Source organism: Thamnophis sirtalis, unplaced genomic scaffold, assembly GCF_051295495.1.
Source record: "Thamnophis sirtalis isolate CommonGarterSnake01/CBP01778 unplaced genomic scaffold, rThaSir2_p1.2 scaffold_4, whole genome shotgun sequence".
NCBI lineage: Eukaryota > Metazoa > Chordata > Lepidosauria > Squamata > Natricidae > Thamnophis > Thamnophis sirtalis.
Genome location: NW_028261384.1, coordinates 54,186,170 through 54,210,228, shown reverse-complemented (window position 1 = coordinate 54,210,228; position 24,059 = coordinate 54,186,170). Strand labels below are relative to the sequence as shown.

At 39.2% G+C, this 24,059-nt stretch overlaps 1 protein-coding gene across 2 annotated transcripts in view; it reads right to left on the bottom strand.

The window, feature by feature from the left end:
- Window positions 1-22,501: 22,501 nt before the first annotated feature.
- Window positions 22,502-24,059, bottom strand: part of NEK11 (NIMA related kinase 11) — a 203,599-nt gene continuing 202,041 nt past the window's right edge. The window contains exon 15 of one of the 2 annotated variants that reach the window (XM_087712942.1): window positions 22,502-23,345. In XM_087712942.1, coding sequence (XP_087569068.1) covers window positions 23,150-23,345 — 196 coding nt within the window. In that variant the 3' untranslated portion in view covers window positions 22,502-23,149. The remainder of the gene's footprint in view (window positions 23,346-24,059) is intronic. The other variant, XR_015696375.1, reaches the window with a different exon arrangement.

The following is a 24,059-nucleotide window of genomic DNA, read 5'->3' as shown; positions in this document are numbered from 1 at the left end:
CTGGTAATAAAAATTCCAGTCTGCCAAAACTGACAAAGTTAGGGCGGCCTCAGAAAGGAACAGAACAATGTGGAAAGTGAAAGTGTTTCTAACTGGTGAGAAACTTTTATTGTTTTAAAAAAATGGACTGCCTATAAAATCTAAAAACTAATTTAAATCAAAGAATAGAAGAACTTAGCAGCGAATTTGATTTTTGTAATGGTTCTGGACAGTGGTTATCTTACTTTTTAAATGCTATTTTCATGGATTGATTCTAAGCAAAATCTTTTCAAATGGATGGATTATTTTGCTAACATTGCTTTGTGACTATCTGTAAGCTACAGATGGATTGTCATTCTAAGCTTTTATTGCTTGGCTGTTTGGCTTAAGATCTGATAAGATTTTACAGCTGTTCCTTTGAAGTCTGTTTTCCCTTGCAGAGAGTTTGCGAGTGAGTGTTTGAATCTTGCAGAGCTTCTAAGAAAAAATACAGCTGCGTATGAACATGGCATCTCTCTGAGAAGTACTCTTATCTCTGCAGATGGTGTTGGGGACAGAAGAAAGAATTGAGAGAAAATTGGATTATTTGGTGCATTTGGCAACGAAATGTGATGAAAAAACTGAGGATGTTCTTCAAACACAAAATAAGAATATTGAAATTCAAAAAATTGAAATGGAAGACGAATATAAAGAGATTGAGCCTGTTGCAGGGACGTGCAGTAACTAGAGGCAGGGGAGGCATGGCCTTACCAGTCAGGAAAAGGAAAGGATTTTAAAGAATTTTTTAAAAATAATTAAAGCCAAGGTAGTTGCTACCAGATTCACAATGACTTGGAACAGTGCTTTGTGTTAACCATAGGAGGAGGCCAGAGAAATAGGGGCCTCCTGTGCATAAGCAATTTTTCACCTTTTAAGAGTTAAGCAAGGGTTAACAAGCAAAAAATTCCTTATGCAAATGAGGCACGTATTCTCTCGCCTCCTGTAGAGGGCATTTTTAGAGGCTTTTTAGAGTTCTCTGGGAGCAACTAGCTCAGTCTGGTTCAGAGGTCTGGCCTTTCATGAGGGGAGGGGAGGGCATGCAGAAGCAGAGTTGAAATTGTCTCTGAAACAGCTGGAAAAAGGTGCGTGTGTGGGGAGGGGGGAATTCAAAAAGTTTGATCGGAAGGCAGCAGGGGAAGGGGGGGTATGGCAGAGGAGCTACTTTCAAGCCTTTGGAAAATATATCCAATCCAACTTCTGTGTTTGTGTTTGAGAGTGAGTGAGTGAGAGAGGGATCCAAGTTCTCTGTGTGCGTGTGTCTGTTTGAGAGAGGGGGGAGGGAGGGAGAGAGGGAAGAAGGAGGGGGAGGGAAAAGAAAAAGAATGGGAAAACTTATTTTGCAAGGGGGGGAAATGCTGTCGCTTTAAATCGGAACTGAGCATGCCTGGCTGTGGAATTCTGGGAGTTCAAGTCCACAAGTCTAAAAAGTGCCTCACCAGCCCTAAAGCTGACCACACGTCACTGGCCTGTTGATATTCATGACAATTTGTTTATTTCTGGGGAGAAGAGTGGAATATTTGAAGAGGAATTAAATGGAGAGAAAATTTATTTCAAAGGACAGGACATAGAAGAAGAAAGCATTAAAGAATTTATGGACTATGAAATACTATTTGCAAAATCTTTGATAACATTGCTGAAATTAAAGATAAGCTGAAAAAGGAAACAGAAGAAGGGTGTCAATATTATATGAGAGATACTATAAACAAGGAGTTGCTAAGAGGAGTCCATACAGATTTGTTTAAGAAGTTGTTTGGAGGACTCGATCCACAAATGGCAGAAGACATAGGATTGTTTGCTATTGGAGAGATACAGGTTGAGAGATGGAAGAGTATAATTTAAAACTAGCTAAACTTAGTTAAATTCAGTGGTAATAGGTATAGTTAAATAAAAATTGATAATGATAGTAATGTATACAATGTTGAGCTGTTATGATAAGTAATAACTGGATATGAATATTGAATGTTACCCATGAAGGGAAGGTTAGAAATATTTTTGGATTATATATAAAGGTTATTAATAACAATAACAATAAAAAAGAACAAAATTAGACACAGCTAAGTTTCATTTAATAGGGGGAAAATGTTATAATATAGGATATAATTAAATAAAGAAAGGATAATGATAATAAATTATATACATGGAGGATTAGAAAATTTTGGTAGTAAATATTATGGATGTTTAGCTAAAACAGGATATGAGGATTTAATGTTAAGGGAGGATTTTATAAATAAGCAAATGAAATGCCAGCATGTGATTATGTATTAAATCTTGGTATATTTTATGATGAAGGACGTTTAAATAATTATAGTCAAATAGAAGTGGAGATATGATGATGGTAATATAATAAATATTTGAGTTGAGATATTAGATTTGATATGAAGTATATTTGATGACGGTGGAAGAGATGCACAAAAACCTTTTGTAACCAGCTGATACACTTTCTACAGTATGTAAAGAAGGAGGATGTGTATGTTTGTTTTGAAAATATTTTTTTTTTAAAAAAAAAGGTGGGAAAGAAAGAGGGAATGATTGTTTGTAATAGGCAGAGGGACAGGTGGAAGAACTATTACCAAGGTTAGACAAGTGGATCCTGAGCCTAGGCCAGGAAACTAATTTGAGAAAACATCTCAGACAACTCCCTCTCTAATTCACAGGAAGATAAAGTGAGATAGTGGGGAGAACATTTAGATTTGCAAGATACTGTTCCAATAATAGTAATTTCAGATTCATGTGGTATTGAATACTTCATCTATCCTATCTTATAAAGCTGATATGTGTGTGTGTGTGTTATTCCAACAAACATAATAAATAATTGTTTAAATGGGGGGAAAAAAACAATCGAGTGGAAAGGTAGACCCGATTCTCAACTTTAAAGGATTTAGGCGCCACTCTCTTTTTGTCTGCTTGAGCCTTGTAGGCTGTTTTTGCTTCATCTAGGGCTATGTGGACCACAGGCCAGGTGGTCTTTACCTGACTGGTCCACTGCTTTATGGATTGTTGGTTCAGTAATGGGTAGTTCAGGTATTGGGTTAAATTCTTGGCCTGTGGCTACTTGGAATGGGGTAAAAACTGCTGGTATGCATTGAATTATTGTATGTTACCTTTGAGAACAGCAATAGGTTGGTTCAGTTGTCCTGTTGGTAATTAATAAAACATCAGAGGTACTGTTCCAGAACCAAGTTCATATGTTCTGTTGTCCCATTTGTTTTGACAAATTCCCAAAATGTCCAAAAAAGAAAACCCCATGCAAGCGTAGCCTGAATCTTCCCTCCCTCCAGAATGGCAGGTCCCAATAGAGATCAATAGGACCTGAGACAAAGCATTTAAAGAAACTTTCAGGACCAATGCTTTTAAGGGTAACTATTGAAATGTAAGGAATTTAGCACAATATGCATAATGTAACATTTAAATTTTTATATCAATTTCAATGCTAATGCAAAAATGTAATTTACAAAATAAAGCAAATTGCTAATACAGAGATCCCTAGGCTGACCATTACTACGTGTTAATTGTAAAAAAAGAAAAGTTCGTTTTGTACTTGTTTAAAAACTATTAATTTTACAAAAATTGAGGTACAACCCTTTGTGTTTATTTGTAGAACTGTACATAGAAAATCACAATTTCACTTTTGACATATTTGGACAATCTTCTCTCTCCCTACTAATACCCAATTGTGGTAATAAATCGAGGACTACCTGTATTAGCATATTTCTTTGAATAATAGTTTACCTGCTTAATAACAGGGCAACTTTTACATGCAAGCAGTTTGGTTATGTAGTGAAAACTACTGTAGCATGAATGAAATATCTATTCAAGATGTACTTTCCTTATTCTAAATTAGTTTTCTTTTTCCTACATGCCTCAGCATGTTGCAAATCCTGGCTAACCTTATCTGGGTTTGAAAGTTAAGCAAAGTTGGAGCTAGGCAGCATCTGGATGACAGAACATCAGGGAATGACTGTTGCCTTACCTGAACAGTCATTTTCTGAGGGCTGCGGAAGAGTTCAAGCATGGGTTAAATTCAGTCTATCTTCCCAAAGACTGATTTGATTTTTCCTTGCCACACCTCCTGTTCCTCATTGGTGACCAGTTTAAAAAATGAAGGAATGGTGTAGTCTAGAACGCCTCTGGTGAGGACCACAGTCCATCGGATTCTGGACCCTTTAAAGACCTCTGGGTGGGTTTCGATTCTCCCGCAGTGCCCAGAGAATGACCGTTCAGGTAAGCCAACGATCATTCTCCTGTGCGCTGCTTGGAGAGTCCAAGCATGGGACATACCCAAGCTATGCTGTGCCAGGGAGGGAAGAATGTCTGCCCAGGGTCAACTAAGGTGCAGCAACTCTCTGTAACACTCTCCTTCCAAAAGAGGCTTCGACTGACACATAGGAGTTTATTTTATAGTTTCTGATAAATGGTGTGGGCATTGAATAGGTAGCCACTCTGCATATGTCGAGAATGGAAGCCTGCGTCACCCACTGTGCCATGGTTGCGGCACTTCTCATGGAGTGTGCTGTCACACGGACTGGAACAGCTCTGCCCTGATGCTCATAAGCCATCTAAATGCAAGCTCGTAGCCAGCGGCCTATGGTCGAAGAAGACACTTTACGTCCCATAGATCCTGGTTGAAAGGAGACAAAAAATGCCTCGGATCTCCGAAAGTCCTTTGTCCTCTTTACGTATTGTCGGATAGATCGACGAACATCCAGCTTGTGCCAGGATCACTCCCTCGGATGTTGAGGATGGGGGCAGAAGTTGGGCAGGATGACCTCCTGCGCCCTGTGAAAGTGAGAGCTGACTTTCAGGATGAAGGTAGGATCAAGGTGTAAGATGACTCTATTGTTGTGAATTATACACAAGTCCTCTCTGACTGAAAGAGCTGCCAGCTCCAAGATCCTCCTAGCTGATGTGATGGCTATGAGGAAGGAGGTTTTTAAAGTCAGGTGGCGGAGGCTGACAGATTTGAACAGTTCAAATAGAGTTCCAGTCAGGGCCTGTAAAATGTAGGTAAGATCCCAAGTGTATCTATGTACGACCTGAGTTTGGAGGTTGGAGGCACCCTTCAGGAAACTTCAGACCTGTGGGTGCTGTTGAAGCAATTGGGATGAGTTCCTGGCCAGGATAGTCAACAAGGCTGCTACCTGACGATGGAGGGTGTTAGTGGCCAGGCCTTTGTCCAACCCCTCCTGTAGAAAGTCCAACAATTGTGGAATGGACACAGAGGCTGCCTCAATGTCATGTGACCAGCACCATGTAGAAAATGTGACTCAGGTCGCTTTGTAGATGAGGATGGTGGAGGGATGCCTGGTCGCTTGTATAGTCAATATGACCTTGCAAGAATAATTGTCTCTCTTCAAGAAGTCCCCCTCAAGTGCCAGATGGCCAACTGGAGCCACTGGGGATCCAGGTGGATGATGGTCCCCTGGCTGAGGGAGACTTGGTCTTGAGGAATTCTCCATGGCGTGCAGATGGAGAGGCTGACAAGGTCTGCTTATCAGGACCTCTTGGGCCAATGAGGTGCTACCAGTATTACCTCCGCCCCTTCCAACAGAAGCTTCCTGATGAAGCAAGGGATGAGGGGAAGAGGCAGGAAGGCATATAGGAGGCCTGACGGCCAGCTGCACCTCAGGGTGGGATACAGTTGCAAATGCCCTCCTATGGGAGGATTGGTTTGGTGATCACTTGTTACATGAGAAGGAGCGATTGCTCGCCCCCCCTCGAAATGGTTGACGAAATGACTGTTGCTGCTAACCCCTGTCCCTAAAAAATGACCTGTCTTGACCCCTGTCACCTGCTTGGGGATAGGTTCACTGGTATGAAGAGGAGGAGGTGGCAGGTGCGTTATCTTGCTCCCGAAAGGTCTGCCTCCGAAAGAAATTAGACCCCTTCCTATCATTTTTCTTATGAGTGGGAGGGAGGACTTTATGTTTATCCTTTGTCTCTATTAACACCTTGTCTAGGGAATCACCAAAAAGCTGCCCCCCTATAAAAGGAACTGTGGTGAGCTTCCATTTGGATTTCATGGCGGCAAGAAGTCACATTGAGAGCCATGTGCCCTAGAGGCAAATTTTGCCATGTTTAAGGATGCATCCACAGAATATTCCACAGCAGCAATGATCTTATTCAGATTATGACATCACCAGAGAAGGGAGGTCCTGGTAAAGAAGGATGAAGAAGTGGAAGCCTTGATGGCCTGGGTGGCCGCCTGATGCATTTTCTGGCAGCATTTCTCCACCCTCTTGTCCTCTGCCTTTAGACCTTAAAGAAGACCTACTGAGGAGGTTCTTGATGTCACGGTGAAATGACGGACTTTCCTGGAGCTCCGGGATCACCACCAAATTCCGGTTCCCTGGATGGTCCAACTGGACCTAAACCATCCTGTAGAGACGGTGATAGGTAGGGGTATACCCTGTCGATCCCAGAGACACCTGCAAAGTCTCTGGTGATCCGGGAAAAAGCCCCTCTTGTCGGTGACTACGAGTCAGCCATTAGGCTGCTGGAACTGCTGACAGCTCCATAACACAAGGGCAGGAGAGAAGCATGTTGTTTTGGTGAGAGTTTTAATTTTTTTTATTAGCGAGAGAACATTCTAAATCTGGAGATTTAATTCAAAATAAAGATTGATAAGAGAGTAAGCGGTGGATTTAAGGCATGGTCAATTGAAGGTTTCTTTTTTTCTCTTTTTACTGCCGTAAGCCTGATTGGACTTACATTGTAATTCACTTTTTAAATTGGACTGGCTCTTTGTGGTTTTTTAAAATTTTCTTTATTGGACTCTTTGGAATCACTGGTACAATTAAGCTTTAACTGTCTAAGAATTTCCTTTTTTACTTTTGCTTAATGAACTATTGTATCTCCCTTTTCCTGGCTTTCCTTTTTCTATTTTTTTAAAAAAGAAAGTAAAAGGCAGAGTGTAAGAAAGACTGAGTGTGGGAAACAAGTATCACTGCCACCTAGTGGGTTTGAAACAATGTTTTTATTTTTGTATGGATGTTTGGAGAGAAGCTGTTCCCTTCAAGGTTACTTAATCAAGGCTTGATAGTGAGAGGAACACGGTTGTTTATATGGGTGTTTCTTGGGAAACTTTCAGTGTCTGGAAATCTACCTTGAAAGAATAAATAAAAAAATTTAAGGGAAAGCTCGGAGTGACCTTGGAAAGGCTTTCACTCTATAAAGGCTTTGAACTCTTTTTCTTATTTTTTGGTGGCAGTGTTTACCTCACTCTGTTTTGGAAGTTGTGACTCCTTTCTGTTTACTTTTTATTTTTTGAATTTTTTTGTTAGATTGTTTTAAGTGAATTGGACTAAGGGAAAATTTAAACACTTTTTCTTTTTTCCTTTCCTTTTTTCCTTTTCCTTTTTCATAATTTTGCATCTTCATATTTCTATATTTTTATTTGGGGACTGTTCCTTTTTTCCCTTTTTACTCCCCCTTTTTTTCTTCCTCTTCCTTTTTGAATTAGAATCAACTGGACAAGGGCATACAAGAGATTAAAGATTTTTATCTTTTTGGTTTTTTTATATTGTTGTATATTTTTCCTTTTTCTTCTTTTGGCTTTTTCTGTTGCCCCTTACCTCCTGTTTATTGTTTTATTTTTTGACCTCCCCATGGTCACTTAGAATTATAATCCCACCCCACAATAGGTGTATTAAAACACAAAAAAGATGAGTAAAAAAATAACAACTGTTGGCTCTGCAACAACAACCCCCTCCTCTTCATCTGCAGGAGGACAAAGATCAATACAGATGATGCGTCAACAGGAAAAAGACAAGGGAGTAATATTAGAGGCGATTATGCAAGGAATACAAAAATTACAAGTAAGAGCAGAGAGCATTGAAAAAAGAACAGAGAACATGGAAAAGAGAATTGAAACGATAGAACAATGAACAGAAAATATAGAAAAAAAGACAGATAAAACAGAAGTAAAAATTGAAAATATTTAACAAATGGATGATGAAATATGAGGACAGACTACAAGAAAATGAAGAAAAGGATGAACAAAGAGAGAAGAAAATTGAGGACATTGACACTAGATTGAGTACGGTAGAAAAAGATAACAGTGGAATATTGGGATAGGAGATGGATTGTTCTTAAGATTTCAAAATATAGAAGAAGAAAAAGGAGAGAACCTGGCACAAATAATATCAGAAATTCTAACAATGTGTTAGAGATAACCCAAGAGAAGATGATGGATGGTATAGATGAGACGTTTCAAGTTTATACAAGGTATGCAGTGAGAAATGTTCTCCCGAGGGAAGTCCATGTAAGTTTTACTAAGAAAATAATCAAGTCACAAATTCTACAGAAAACAAGAGATAGAAAACTGGAATATAAAGGCAAGGAGATTGTAATTTTGAAACAAATTGCAAGAAGAGTGAGAGAGACAAGAAGAGAATATCAATTCCTGACTAAGATTCTACTTTTAAAAGGTGTCAATTATAGATGGCTTATACCAGAAGGTCTAATATTTGCATGGCAAGGACAAAAATACAGAATAAACACAACCAAAAAAGCAGAAGCATTCTTCATAGAACATCTGAAAGGGAAGGCTGAGAAAGCTGGAAAAAAAGAATTATTGGTAGAACTCCAAGAGGCATCCACAGTTGAGACTGAGAAAGTTGAAGATGCTGTAGGCAGGATTGAAACAGAAGAAGGTGCTGTAGGCAGTGTTAATATTAGAGAACCACAAGAACTGAGATGAACTAGAGCTATAAATCCTACTTATAAAAGATAAACATGGAAGAGAAAAAATGATTACAATCAATGTAAACGGACTTAACTCAGTAATTAAAAGAAGAAGAATAGTCCACAAATTAGAAAAATTAAAATTGGATATAATCTGTTTACAAGAAGTGCATATTCAAAAACAGTATGAATATTTATTAGTGCAGCCAAAACTTGGGAAAATATTTACCACATCAACAAGCTGTAAGAAAAGAAGAGTGATCTTTTACATTAAAGACACAATTCCAGCAAAACAAATTTATACAGATGACGATGGAAGAATCTTGATGATGGAAATTATGGAAACACCAAGAAAATACTTTTAATTGCAATTTATGCTCCTAACAATAAACAAGATGAATTTTATAGAAAACTACACAGGAAAATAATTGACTTGGACTATGCTGAAATTTGTATGACGGGAGATTTTAATGGAATTGTAGATCAAAACATGGAGTATAAAATACAAAAAACAACAAAGCTAAATAGAAATCCACTCCCAAAATCCTTTTTTTTTAAAAAAATGACAGATGAAATAAATCTAAAAGATGTCTGGAGAGAAAGAAATCCCACAAAAAAACAATATACTTTTTATTCAAATAGACACTGGCCAAAATGGGTTTTTACCAAAAAGACAAATTAAAGATAATATGAGAATAATTCTGGACACTTTGGAGTATTATGAGGCACACCCCAAAGAACAAATGGCTTTGATGTTTTTAGATGCTCAGAAAGCATTTGATAATGTGAATTGGCAATTTATGTTTTTACAACTGGAACGATGAATTTTGGTAAGAAATTTACCCAAGCCATTCAAACCATATACCACAAACAAACAGCAAAGATAATGATAAATGGAGAATTGACAGATTTTATTGAAATAAAGAAAGGTACGAGACAAGGCTGTCCATTATCACCTCTACTTTTTGTTTTAACATTAGAAGTCTTAAATAGAAAGATCAGAGAAGAAAAAGAAATGAAAGGAATGAAAATTAAAAAAGAAGAATATAAACTACAAGCATTTGCAAATGACTTGGTTTTTATTCTTGAGGACCCATTAGAAACGGCACCCAAATTAATAGAGAGAATAGAGGAATATGGAAAAGTAGCAGGTTTGAAAATAAATATAAAACAAAGATTTTGACAAAGAAGACAAAAGGAAGAATTGGCAGAAGCCTTGGAGATTCAAGTCACAAACAAGGTCAAATATTTAGGGATATACTTAACTGCAAGATGCGGCACACTTAAAGAGAATAAACTTAAGCAGCAGATTGCGACTGACTTTGTCACTGCCCCTTCATTTAATAACCAAGAAAGAAACCACTCAACTCCATGTTTCAGAATTAACTGATTATAAACGATGAGAAGAAAAGCAAAGCTGAATCTGATTAAAAGTGCGCGAAAGCAGTAGATACCCCAGAGCATAGTCCAATCATAATTCACCCAACTATCAGGTGGGAGACATCTTCAAAAATCATCATCAGGTTGGAATGCTGGACAGTTGGCCTCGGCGGGAAACTCCCCTCCTTCCACATGCGCGAAGAGATGGTGAGAACAACCCCCAATAAACAATCCTCCAGCACAGAATGATTCACTTCCCAAATACCATGCCCTCCCTCCCCGTTTCAATGGCAGCCGAAAAGCAAGCAGCAAAGCAGAGGCTGACAGACTTGATGAAATGGGAAAACCTACAACTATTAATGACAGGGAGAATATCTACAATCAAAATGAACCTCTTACCCAGAATTTTATATCTGTTCCAGACAATTCCAATTAGATTAGGAAAAGACTATTTTGAGGAATTAAATAAAATAGTGCGGAAGTTTATTTGGCAGAGGAAAAAAACAAGAATAAAATTAAAATTGTTACAAGATGCTAGAATAAGAGGAGGACTGGGCTTACCTAACTGGGAATTATATTACCAGGCAACAAGTTTTTTTATTGAAGGGTTTTAATAAGTTTTACAAATATTTCCCCTTCCCTCCCCCCCCAACCCTCCCTCCCCCCAACTTCCCAGAGCAAAATACAGGGTATAAACATTTAACAATCATACACTAACATAGGCTAGCTAATTATAGCATCCTACCTCCCTCTTATTATTAAACTAAATTTAGATAGATTATAACATTCCTTGTTCATTCATAAACTAATTGAAATTTCTTAGTCCAATATTTATTTTGAATGTAATCAATCCATCTTCTCCATTCCAACGTGTATTTCTCATTTGAATGGTCCTTCAAATATGCTGAGATTTTGGCCATCTCTGCTAAATTTACTACTTTTAATGTCCATTCTTGAATTGTAGGCAATTCTTCCTTCTTCCAGTATTGCGCCACCAACAATCTTGCTGCCGTTATTAAGTTCAGAATCAAATTAGTCTCTATAACTGTACAATCTGTAATTATACCTAGCAAAAACTGAGGAATAAACTTTATCCTCTTTTTAAGAATATTTTGAATAATCTACCATATTTTTATCCAAAATGCTTTAACTTTTTTACAACTCCACCATACATGATAATACATAGCGTCAACACAATCACATCTCCAACATTTGGATTGTAAATTCAGATACACACAAGCTAGCTTTTTGGGATCTAAATGCCATCTATAAAACATCTTGTAAAAATTATCTCTCAAGTTTTGAGCTTGCGTAAATTTTACATTTCTTACCCAAATCTTTTCCCATGTTTCCATCATTATTGGTTCTTCAAAGTTTTGTGCCCATTTTATCATACAATCTTTAACTAACTGTTTCAGAATTTATTTCTATCAATATATTATACAACTTTTTAATATGCATTTGACTCTGGTCCCTAATTTGTTTTACCAAATTTTCCTCATTTTGTATGATACCAATTTTCTGGTCTTTTTTCCATCTAGCCTGTAACTGTCCATACTGAAACCAGGTTTGAATAACCCTTTCCTCTCTTAATACATTCAAAAACTTTAACTGTGGTACACCTCTTTCTATGGTTTTTTTATTGAATTTTTTTTTAAAAAAACTTTTACAAATGTTTACTTCCCTCCCCCTACCCTCCCCAGCCAAACCCCACCCCCTACCTTCCCCCCCTCGACTTCCCAGAACCAGTACAGGTAAGGTGACCAGATGTCTCAATTTTGGTGGGACAGTCATGATTTTGCACAATTTGTCCTGCATCCTGGGGCATTCTTAAAAAGTCCCTATTTTTGTGACCGGACCCGGAAGTAAGCCTGCCCCGCCCCCAGCCCTGTATACCCATCCCAGCCGGCCGGTATTTTGTCCCTTCTGTCTCCCCGTTGCTCAGAAAAGCAACTTCGGGAAGGTCCTTTGCTAGCAGGCAGGTTCTAGGATGTCTGCTGCCACCAAAGGACCTTCCCGGAGTTGCTTTTCTGAGCAACGGGGAGACAGAAGGGACGCAATCTCCTTTCATTTTCCCTCTGCCTCGTTCACCTGTTCGGGCAGCAGAGAACGAAAGAAAATCACATAGCTGTGGACAAAGGAGCCTGCAGCCTCTTTCATTCAAAACGTTCAGGCAGCGGGGATGGGGGGGACTTTCTCGCACGCCTTCTTTCTCTGAAGCTGTGCCGGATTCAGCAAACCAGGCAGCGCATACCCTTGGGATTGTGCAACAGCTGAAGAACAGGAGGCGAGAATTCGGGTGCTGCACAGGCCACGGGACGCCCTACCCTCTTCTCTCTGATAGCCGCCTGGTTAAAAAGGAGGAGGCGACTCCACTGGTCCAGAGCCCATCCGGGAAGACGAGGAACGCAAGGGAGATCCCTCCCCCTGCAGATGAGCTCCGGACCAGCGGAGCCTCCTCCTCCTTTTTAACCAGGTGGCTATCAGAAAGAAGAGGGCAGCACATGCCCGTGGGCTTATGCAGCAGCCGAAGATCGCCTGGTTAAAAAGATCGCCTGGTTTAAAAGGAGGAAGAGGAGGCTCCGCTAGTCCGGAGCCCATCCGTGGGGGGCAGGGATCCCCCTCGTGTTCCTCGTCTTTCTTGATTGGCTCCTCCTCCTTTTTAACCAGGTGGCTATCAGAGAGAGGAGAGCAGTGCAAAGGAGGAACAGAACGGCCTTAATCATGTCAAGCTACCCAGTAACAAAAAACCTTTTCCTTCTGTAGAAAAAAAAGGGGGGGGGATTCCAGAGACCGACTGAAAGAGGGAATCCTCAGCCAGGGCTCCCTTTGCTCCGCCACAGCAACCTTTTCAAGCAGGATGAGACTAGTTTGAAAGCCTCGCCTTCTACTTCGGCAGGGAAATTCCCTGCCGCCCAGGCTCTGTCCCGCAGAAAAAATCTCCTTCACCGAAACTCAAGAGGCAAGTGCTGCCTCCACTTGCCAGTATCTCTGGAGAGAACTTTGCTGAGGAGTGGCGAGCAGCGAATTTGAGTGTTTGCACGCATTCAGCCAAGGTCCTGCTGAGCCCCACTACTTTGGACGACCTGATGGATTTTACGATGGATGTGCACCTCTGGAAGGTGCTGAAGGACAGGCAGATCAGCCTGATCCAGGATGACAGGTGTGACAGCGGCTTACAGACAGAGACAGAGAGACACACACACACAGAGTGAGAAACACATACACACACACAGAGGGAGGAGAGACAGAGAGACACACACAGAGAGACACACAGAGAGAACGACAGAGAGAGAGAGACGGAGGGAGGGAGATAGAGGCAAAGAGCCACAGAGAGAGAGAGAGACAGAGAGAGAGACAGAGAGACAGAGAGAGAGAGAGAGAGAGAGAGAGAGAGAGAGAGAGAGAGAGAGAGAGAGAGAGAGAGAGAGGCTGAAGGAGTGTTTATGCACAGAAGGGGGATTTAAGAAACTTCGGAGTGAATCCAGGAAGAGGGAAAGATGGAGGACTGGCTTTTCACTCCAATTTCTGAGCCCCCAGCTGTTAGTGACAGAGGATGATGATGAAGGAAGGGGTTGCATTTTGTCAGGCTGACAGCTCATTCTGTGGCGTTTTTAAGCACAAAAGGAAAAATCTACAAAAAGTCACGGGGAGCCCCTGGGATTGTTCCTCACAAAGCATCATGGTCACAGAGAATGCAAATGAAGGTACTTATCTCCCCGCCCAGCTCCATGTCCTTCTATTCAAATCGGAGTCATGCTGAGTCCCATTCAGAGGGCGGAGGGACACTGTGCTTTTTTGTTTTGTTTTACTTATGTTCTCACAACCATGCAAAGGTGGGTTTTGTGCTACAAGGATCTTTCTTTCTTTCCCTGTCAGCGGTTCCGATTGCAGTCATCCTTTGCTTCGGATTAAAGCACCGTTTCTCATTCCTTGCAAAACTGGGGAAAAGACAGGGCTGCCTCCCACCCCCCTTTCCTTGCAGCACCCTCAGTTGCAAAATGTTCCCCTGATTTGATTTATAAGTTCGCAGCAAATAGGAAAATTTTAATAAGATCTTCTGACTTTATTTGGTTTCTTCTGCCCCCCCAATCCCGTTAGCCCTTGGGTTTTTTGTCCCCTCCCAAGGAGAGACTGGGAAGGAGAGGAAGGAAGGAGGGAGGGGGGGAGGAAAAGAAGAAGGGAGGGGGAGAAGATGGAAGGAGAAAAGATGGAAGGAAGGAGAAAGAATAGAAGGAAGAAGTAGGAAGGAGAAGGAGGAAGATGGAAGAAGAAAGGAAGAAAGAAAAAGAAGAAGGGAGGGAGAAAAGAGGTAGGAAGAGAAGGAGAGGGAAAGAGCAGAAAGACAAAGAGAATGAAGTTGATAGGCAAGAGGAAGGAAGAAAGAAAAAGGGAGAGAGAGGAAAGAAGAAAAGATGGAACTAGAAAGAAAAGAAGGGAGGGAGGAAATGGGAAGACAGGGAAAGAACAGAAAGACAGAGAAAGTAAAGGTAGATAGGCAGAAGGAAGGAAGAAAGAAGAAATAGGAAGGAGTGAAGGTGAAAGGATAGAAGGAGGAAGGAACAGAAGCTAAGGGGAAGAGAGAGATGGAAAGAGCAGAAAGACAGAGAAGGTAGATAGGCAAAAGAAAGGAAGCTGAAAGAATGGAAGGAGGAAGGAAGAGAAAAGGAGGAAGGGAGTGAATGAGGAAAGAAGAGAGGATGGAAGGAGAAAGGAAGGAAGAGAGGGAAAGAGAAGAAGACAGATAAGGTGAAGGTAGATAAGCAAGAGGAATGAAGGAAGGAAGAAGTGAGGTGTCTCGAGGAGGGGGAAAACGTTTAGTGACCAAAGTTACAATGGCATTAAAAAAAGTGACTGATGACCATTTTTCACACTTAGTGACTGTTGCAGCATCCTCATGATCACGTGATCAAAAATTTGTTTGGCAACAGATTCGTATTTATGATGGTTTCAGTGTCCTGGGGTCATTAATCGCCTTTTGACAAAATATAAAATTTTTAATCAAGCCCCCACCACTGGTCAGTGGTGTCCCTCTTTACCAATCTGAAAATCTGGTCACCTTAAATACAGGGTATAAATCTTTAACAAAGATATTCTAAAATAAACTTTTAAAAAAGTTGATGTCATATTTCATTTGAGTTTTAACTCCTCTTTGCTAGGCTAGCTCTAAACAGATTATATCATTCCTTGTTTCTTCAGTCATAAGCTATCTGGAATTTCTTAGTCCCATATTTATTTTGAATATAGTCAATCCATCTTCTCCACTCCAATTTATATCTCTCATTGGAATGGTCCTTGAGATATGCTGATATTTTAGCCATCTCTGCTAGGTTTGTTACTTTTAATGTCCATTCTTGAACAGTAGGCAAATCTTCCTTCTTCCAGTATTGCGCCACCAGCAGTCTTGCTGCGGTTATTAAATGCAAAATCAGGTTAGTCTCTATAACTGTACAATCAGTAATTATACCTAACAAAAATAACTGAGGGTAAACTTTATCCTTTTTTAAAGAACATTTTGCATAATCCATAATAAATGCTTTAACCTTTTTACAAGTCCACCATATATGATAGTATGTAGCATCAGCACAATCACATCTCCAGCATTTAGGTTGTAAATTCGAATACATAGAGGCTAGTTTTTTAGGATCTAAATACCATCTATAAAACATCTTATAAAAGCTTTCTCTCAAATTTTGGGCTTGTGTAGATTTTACATTTCTTACTCATGTATCCAACATTATTGGTTCTTCAAACTTTTGTGCCCACTTTATCATACAATCTTTAACTAATTCTGTTTCCGAATCCATTTCTATTAATGCATTATATAGTCTCTTTATATGCATTCGACTTTGATCTCTAATTTGTTTTAGTAAATTATCCTCGTCTTGCATAAAACTGATTTTTTGATCTTTTTTCCATCTGGCCTGTAACTGCCCGTATTGAAACCATGTTTGAATTGCCTTTTCCTCTTTTAGTACATTCAATTGTAATACACTTCTTTCTAAGGTAAGAAGCTGTCTGTATGTAATTACATCCTGTTTTTGTACTATATTTATGTTTTCTATTGCGTGTCTAGGAGTTGCCCACATGGGTATCTTATCATTTAGTTTGTATTGATATTTTTTCCAGACCCACAGTAGAGCATTCCTTAAAATATGACTTTTAAAGTTCTTATCTAACTTTTTGTCATATAGCAAGTAAGCATGCCAACCATATACCAAATCATGCCCTTCGATATTAAGTATTCTATCATCTGTTAAGTTAATCCAGTCGCTAATTACCGATAAAACTACTGCTTCATAATATAGTTTTTAATTTGGTAATTTCAAACCTCCTCTCTCACGCACATCTTGCATTATTTTTAGTTTTATTCTCGGCTTCTTCCCTGCCCATACAAATTTATTAATGCACTTCTGCCATTCTAGCAAATTTGCATATTTTTTAAGTATTGGTATCATTTGAAAAAGAAATAAAAATTTAGGTAGAACATTCATTTTCACTGCTGCTATTCTTCCCAACAAAGATAATTGTAATTTTTCCCAATTTTTCATCTCTGTCTGTATGCTGCGCCATAGTGGCTCATAATTATACTTATATAGTTTCCCATTTGAGGTTGAAATGTAGACTCCTAGATATTTAATCTTTTTAACTATTTCACATCCTGTCATTCCTTCTAATTCCTCCCTTTGTTTAGTGTTCATATTTTTAACTAGCATCTTTGTTTTCCCTATTTTTATTTTAAATCCGGACACCTGGCTGTATTGATTAATCATATTCATTAAAACCTTACTAGATTCCTGTGGTTGGGTTAATGTTATAACCAAATCATCCGTGAAAGCACGTACTCTATATTCTTGATGCCTAATCTTGATTCCCTGTAAATCATCTGATCCCCGTATTTTATTCAACAATAAATCTAGTTCCCTCCGTTTTCCCCCCTGTCTACATCTGTGTAAGTTATTCAAATTTATTAGAACCCCTCTCATATATGCTTTACTTGCATCCCAAACCATTTCCATGGGTGTTAAAAACAAAATATTCTTTCAATAGTTTTTTACATTCCATCACATTTCCCTCATATCTAAATAAATTTTCATTTAACCCCCAAGACCTCCTAGACCCCTCTCCATATTCCAGTTCCATCCACACCGGATTGTGATCTGTTAGAGTTCTCGGGCATATCTTTGTCTTCTTCACCCTGGAAAGAAAATCATTCGTAATTAATATAAAGTCAATTCTAGAAAAGGATTGGTGTCTATCGGAGAAAAATGTAAAGTCTTGTTCTTTAACATTCCATTCACGCAAAATATCTCTCAGTTCCATATCATCCATCATGTCGAAAAAAGATTTAGGCAATCTTACTCATGTTTGAGTATTTTGCAAAAATTCCTTCTTGTCTTTCATAGTCCTTGTCATCCAATACTCCATTCCAGTCACGCAATAATATACATGATCTATAATCCCATTGTATTAATTTAGTATGCAACAACTTGTAAAAAATTTCTTGTTGTTGATTGGGAGCATATACTCCCATTAATAGTATTTTATTTCCTTCTATTAATAATTCAATTGCAATATATCTTCCTTGAGGATCTGCTTCAATTAATTTAGCCTTTAAATCTTTCTTTAAATATATAACTATGCCATTTTTCTTCTCTGGAGCTCATGCCACAAAGTGTATTCCCAATCTTGCATTTATCAAATATTTCTGGTCATTAGTTCTAATATGTGTTTCTTGCAAACAAATTCCAACGAGAATAGCAAGAATGTCCAAGAACAAGTCGGAAAAGTGTTGGAAATGTCATCAGACACCAGGTTCATATTACCATATGTGGTGGACTTGCATAGAAACTAAAAGGTACTGGACTAAAATCCACATGTGTTTGGAGAAAATGATACAAAAACACAAAGACTTTAAACCAGAGATTTTTTTATTGGGAATCATACCAGAAACATATAATAAAGATCTGAAATATTTGATTGTAAATGTTTTTTTTCCCATAGAAAGTTTTTATTTTCCATTTTCATAGCATATAATCACATGTATACTATTACATAGTCAATATCCTGTTGTATTAATAAATAATTACATCAATTCATCTTATCATCATTATCAAAGGGAAAAAAAAGAAAAACCCAGTTATTGGCTCTTCTGCTCTCCATACACCATATTTATACCTTATCCGACACTTTCTTCCCCCTCTCTCCTCCCCCTTTCTACATCCTGTCTTCCCTCCATCATTTTCTACTCTACTTCCCCTGCCTTTCTCCTTCTCCTCTCTCCCCTTACCACTCCTCCTTATACACTTCATCTTTCCCCTTCACCCTCTCTCCTATCCCTCTCTTCCTATCTTTCTTCTCTCCTCTGCTTCCCACTTTTCCTCTAATTCACTTGGTGCATTTCAGCTTCTGAGCAAACTCCCTTTTGTGTTGATGGTATTTATAATTCCATTTCAATATACATAAAAAAGAAAAAATAGCAGTATACATATACAATCATAATACCTTAAAATCTAACACCCCTCCTCCAACTTAGTAAACTCCACTCCCTCCCACCCTCCCCCCAATCCCCCCAACTTTCCTCCACCCTGACTTCCTAGAACCAATACAAGGTATAAATCTTTAACAAAGACAGTTTAAAATATACTTAAAGAGAAAGTAGAAAGTTAATAACGTCTTTGAATTGAGCTTAGCTCCTCCTTGCTAGGCTAAGTATAAAGAATTTGTATCATTTCTGATCTTAATCATAAGCTATCTGAAATTTCCTGGACCCATGTTTATTTTGAATATAGTCAATCCATTTTTCCCAGTCTCATTTATATCTCTCGTTTGAATTATCCTTGAGATATGTAAATATTTAGCCATCTCTGCTAAGTTTGTGATTTTCAATGTCCATTCTTGGATAGTAGACAAATCTTCCTTCTTCCAGTATTGTGCCACCAACAATCTAGCTGCAGTTATCAAGTGCAAAATCAAGTTAATCTCTATTGCTGTACAGTCAGTAATTATACATAACAAAAAATAGGTGGGGGTAAACGTTATCCTTTTTTTTTAGAACATTTTGCATAATCCATTATATTTTTGTCCCGAATACCCTAACCTTTTTGTAAGTCTACCATGTCATTTAATTTATATTGATGTTTTTTCCCAACCTGCAGTAAGGCATTCTTTAGAATATAACTTTTAAAATTCTTATCCACATTTTTATTATATAACAAATAAGCAACCATATACCACATCATACCCTTCAATATCGAGTATTCTATCCTCTGTTAAATTGATGAGCCGAGATGGCGCAGTGGTTAGGATGCAGTACTGCAGGCCACTTCAGCTGACTGTTATCTGCAGTTCAGTGGTTCTAATCTCACTGGCTCAAGGTTGACTCAGCCTTCCATCCTTCCGAGGTGGGTGAAATGAGGACCCAGACTGTGGGGGTGATATGCTGACTCTGTAAACCGCTTAGAGAGGGCTGAAAGCCCAATGAAGCGGTATATAAGTCTAACTGCTATAACTGCTATTGCTATTGATCCAATCACTTAACATTCCAAATTGGAGACTTAGTTACCATCATTAGCCCCCTGAAACTTTTTAAGAGCCATCTGAACATTTGGAATTTAACCTTTGGCCTAGCTCCTCCCACTGCTTCTGATCTTCCTGGCACTTTTCGATGTGGGGGGAGGAGGAGAAGAAAAATTTTGCTTAAAAGCCATCTCAAGGTTATTCTTCTTTAGTCAGTTAAAAAGTCCAGGCAGTCCAATTATTCAGCAATTGCTATTTGTTTTGATAACAAATCACTTCTTGGTAAAAAATCACTTTTAGGCTTCGCAAAAGTTCTATCCGTGTCACGCCACTCCTACACAGCTCGGCACCATTTTTATAGAACTTTCAACAAGTAATCAGCAGAAGGAATTCTTTGCAAATGGAGCTAATTCTTTGCAAATGGAGCTATACATACAATTAAGATGTTCCCAGATATTGGTTCAGCTCGGTTTGAATTCCATAGTAAATCATTGTGCTGAGGATGAGCGAAAACCTTCATTCTGCAACAATGAGCCTTTAAAAATATATATCTAAGGCAACAGTAAAAAATATTGGGTTTCTGTCTGGATGGTCTCTTGTGACGAGCCGAAGACAGAGAGTGGAAGTGTGACCTTCCTCCCATATTTGGGCATACCAGGGGTTGTGGCTTTAAATATATACCTCTCACCCTGGCTGGCTGATAAGGAGTCGAGCCTTGTAGCTCAATGGTTAACACATCTGCCTGAGAGGCAATAGAGCACAGGTTCGATTCCCAACATAGGGTATGGCTAGCTGATGAGAGCTAAATAGCTTGAAATAGATCTATACTAGTCTCCCTTTATTTATTTATCAGCATAAATATAACATATATATATATATATATATATATATATATATATATATATATATATATATATATATATATATATATATATATATATATATATATATATATATATATATATATATGAATCGAATATCTAGAATATATACCAATATTCCATTGCATCATTATAAATCTATTTAATAATAATAATGGTATCACCTATCTCATTCTATTATTACAATATGAAAAATGTCTCCAAGATTTTTCTTTGGATTTGAATGAGGGTTTAAATAACCCTGCAAATGCAGGTTTGTCAGGAGGCAGATCCTCATCCTCAGACAACTCCATATCTCCCAAGGTGTCCTCATCAAGAATGGACCCCTCTGTTGCTATAGAAGTTCCTGGGGACTGAGGAGCCCGGGAATGATCCCTGTTCTGTGGGGAAGGGCGAGAACAGGACTGGGGTATAAGTCCCAATTGAGCTTCCTTATGGCGCATTCCCTCTGCAATGCCCTGGGCAATGGCCTGGGCAATCATACTCTGATCTTCTACGGGCCCTGCTCTAATTGAGGCTAGCTGGCCTCTGCCCCTGGATGGTCCAGGTTCCTCCAGCTCAGAAATGGCACAATCAAAGGGTTGTCTTTCGCCCCTATCAGATGAACCTGGGGAATCCGGGTAGCCAAAAGAGGCATTTGGAGAGGAGTCTTGAGATCCTTCATCCACCAGAGAAGGAGATGGGTCTCTCAGGGTTGGCAAGTATTCCCTTTCCTCTATTATCTTGTGGGAGGTGCAGGCCTGCCCCTCAGGGGATTTGGGCTGTCTGTGGGCCCTCTTTTCTGGTTCCTTTTGCCCCCTAACAGCCTCCCTATCAGAGGCTTTGGACTCCCTCGAGCATTGTGTATGCTTCTCCTTGGAGGCCCTCTTGCCCTGTCCCCGTTCAAGTAGGATTTGGATCCTGCTCCTCTTAGTGGAAGACAACTCCTCCTCCTCCACCACCACCAAACCTCCTTCAGACATCGCAGTTGAAGCTAAGGGTCTGCTGGAACACCCTGCTGAATTGCTCATGGGGCAGTGGCAGTCAGACACGGAGAAGCCGCGGGATCAGCACCAGGTCTTGAGATCCGGTGCACTGCGCAGATTCACTCCTTGAGCTGGAGTATGGCCTGAGTGGCCAACACGTCCAAGGCCCCCCTCCTGGTTAATGTAGAGGGAGGCAGGCCTTGCCGGCACTCTGGATAAAGGCCAAATTGTCCCTGTCGGTGATCTGCGGCTGAGAAGGGCAAGGTGACAGCTTCAAACTTCTCACAATGAAGCGTGCGATTTTCTGCTTCCAAAATGGTCCCCATGAGGCTGAAAGGCTCCAAAATGGCAGCCGCCTTCTTCAGGGACAATGCAAGGCCCTCCGGATGAAAGCGTGTAATTGCTGCTTTCAAAATGGCTGCTGTGAAGCTCCTAGCCTTCAAACGGCCAGCCACGTTATTGTTGGGGCGATTTGGGAGCTGTCAGGTGCGACCAAAGCCTTCAAAGGGAAGCCCAGTGCCAAATCAGAACTGCGACGGCTGGGAAATATCATGGAAGCCTGTGGCCATTCCTGTGCTCCCCGGAAGCTGCTGGACAAGCACCCCGCTTGATCCTGGCCACCACATGCAACCAGCAGCAATCCAAGCCACAGCAGCCCTTTCAGCAAGGAAAAGAATAGTGATTTTCAAATGAAAGGAATCCTAAAGCCAACTAACTAAGGCAAGTATCTACAAAAATAAGAAATCCTAATAACTAGTTGGAGAGATCCAGTCAATCTGCACAAGGACTGAGGAGCTCCCCCAAAAATGTCCAAACAGACTGACTGAGTTTTTTTAAACAGGTCCCCAATGAGGAACAGGAGGTGTGGTAAGGAAAAATCAAATCAGTCCTTGGGCAGATAAACTGAATTTAACCCATTCTTGGACTCTCCAAGCAGCGCACAGGAGAATATAAGGTTGTAGGCTAGACCAAGAAGAAAGCAATAGCTAACCATTTCCACAATATTGCATAGAAGGATATACATGGATATGTTCATGAAATTACCAGGAGTTGACCTTGACGTGGAAGACACTTTATGTAATTTTTTTTCACATAGTTACATATGATTTGTTTGTTTGAAGTACAAGGAAGAAATGTATTTATTTATTTGCATTGTAAACAGCAGAAAGACAGATAGGCTGACAGAGCTATGACAGTGGAGAAAAAAATTCCCCACTCTCAAAGCCCCTTTTGCACAGTGAAAATGTTTACTAGGTATATAACAACTGAAATCCAACTAATGCAATTAATTGTTCACTCACTTTGCATGATAAAAAGAACTACATTTTTTAAAATTTCCCCTCCATCCTGTTGAAACACAGATGAAACTCAGATTACAGAATTCTGATTCATTAGATCTGAAGGAATTAACCATGAAAAATAAAATAAAAAATAATGTAGGAATTGTCAAGGAAAAAATTAATGAGAACTAAATGTCAGCACTGGTTGTGTAGAAATTTGTCAGTAAGTTCTCATCAACTTCATTTGGACTAAAGAATGTTTTGGATTTTATATTTAAAATGTAATTCTTTAGCATCATTTTTTTTCCAAACAGTATTTCCATGTTATTCATTAATCATAAATGCATTTACTTCTAATTGAACAATATTGAAACCAGTGGTTTCAGATAGTACAAGAAAATTCATTCTCAGATACACCATCTCACTAAAATATCTTCTGAGACTGTAGCTGATCTTCAAAATAAAGAAGCTGGTCTACCTCAAAGCAGTCACTTGCCCGAGATACCAATTTTCCAAGGTATTCTTTGACTTCATCTTCACTTGCCTTCCTCTCTCTTGCTTGTTGGAGGAATTCATATACTTTTTCAAAAATGTCTGCTCCCAATTTTTGAATGGCTGTCCTGCCAGAAGGAGACAGTTGTAGGAAAGTTAATGAAAATATAAATAGTATATAGAACCCATTTTAATTATAATTGAATATATACAGTAACATTTTGTAGTAGTGGAAGAAAATGGCTCTTAATTTTTTTAAAAAATTGTTTTTGCATTTAAAATAGTGCAGCGCAGTGAAGCCGTTATGGCTATACAATCATAGCATATACACATAATCTCATCCATTAGCTCAGTCTACTTAGTAGACTTCTATCCTTCTATCCAATCACACTATTTATAATTTGTTCTGGTCTTGTCACCTTGTCTTAAACCAATAATAAAATCTATTCCAAACTTCATAATATTCCCACTCCCCTTTATTTTTTAATTCTATGCCTATCTGCTTCCGCACAGGCCAACATTTTTCTAATTATGTCTAACTGGGATGGGATACTTTCTTTTTTCCAATACTGTGCATAGGTTATTCGCACTGCTGTCAATACATGGATAACTAAATAAAGCACATTCTTCTTATACCTCTCTGGTATTATACCTAGGAGGAAAATTTCTGGTTTGAACAGAATTTGATTTCCCACCTTTGTTCCAGCCATAATTGTATCATTCTCCAATATCGTTTCGCCTTGTTGCATGTCCACCACATATGGAAAAAGGTGCCTGATAGGTTTTTTTTTGCACTTCTAACAATTTGGAGCTAAATTTTTAAACATTTTTGAGAGCTGTGC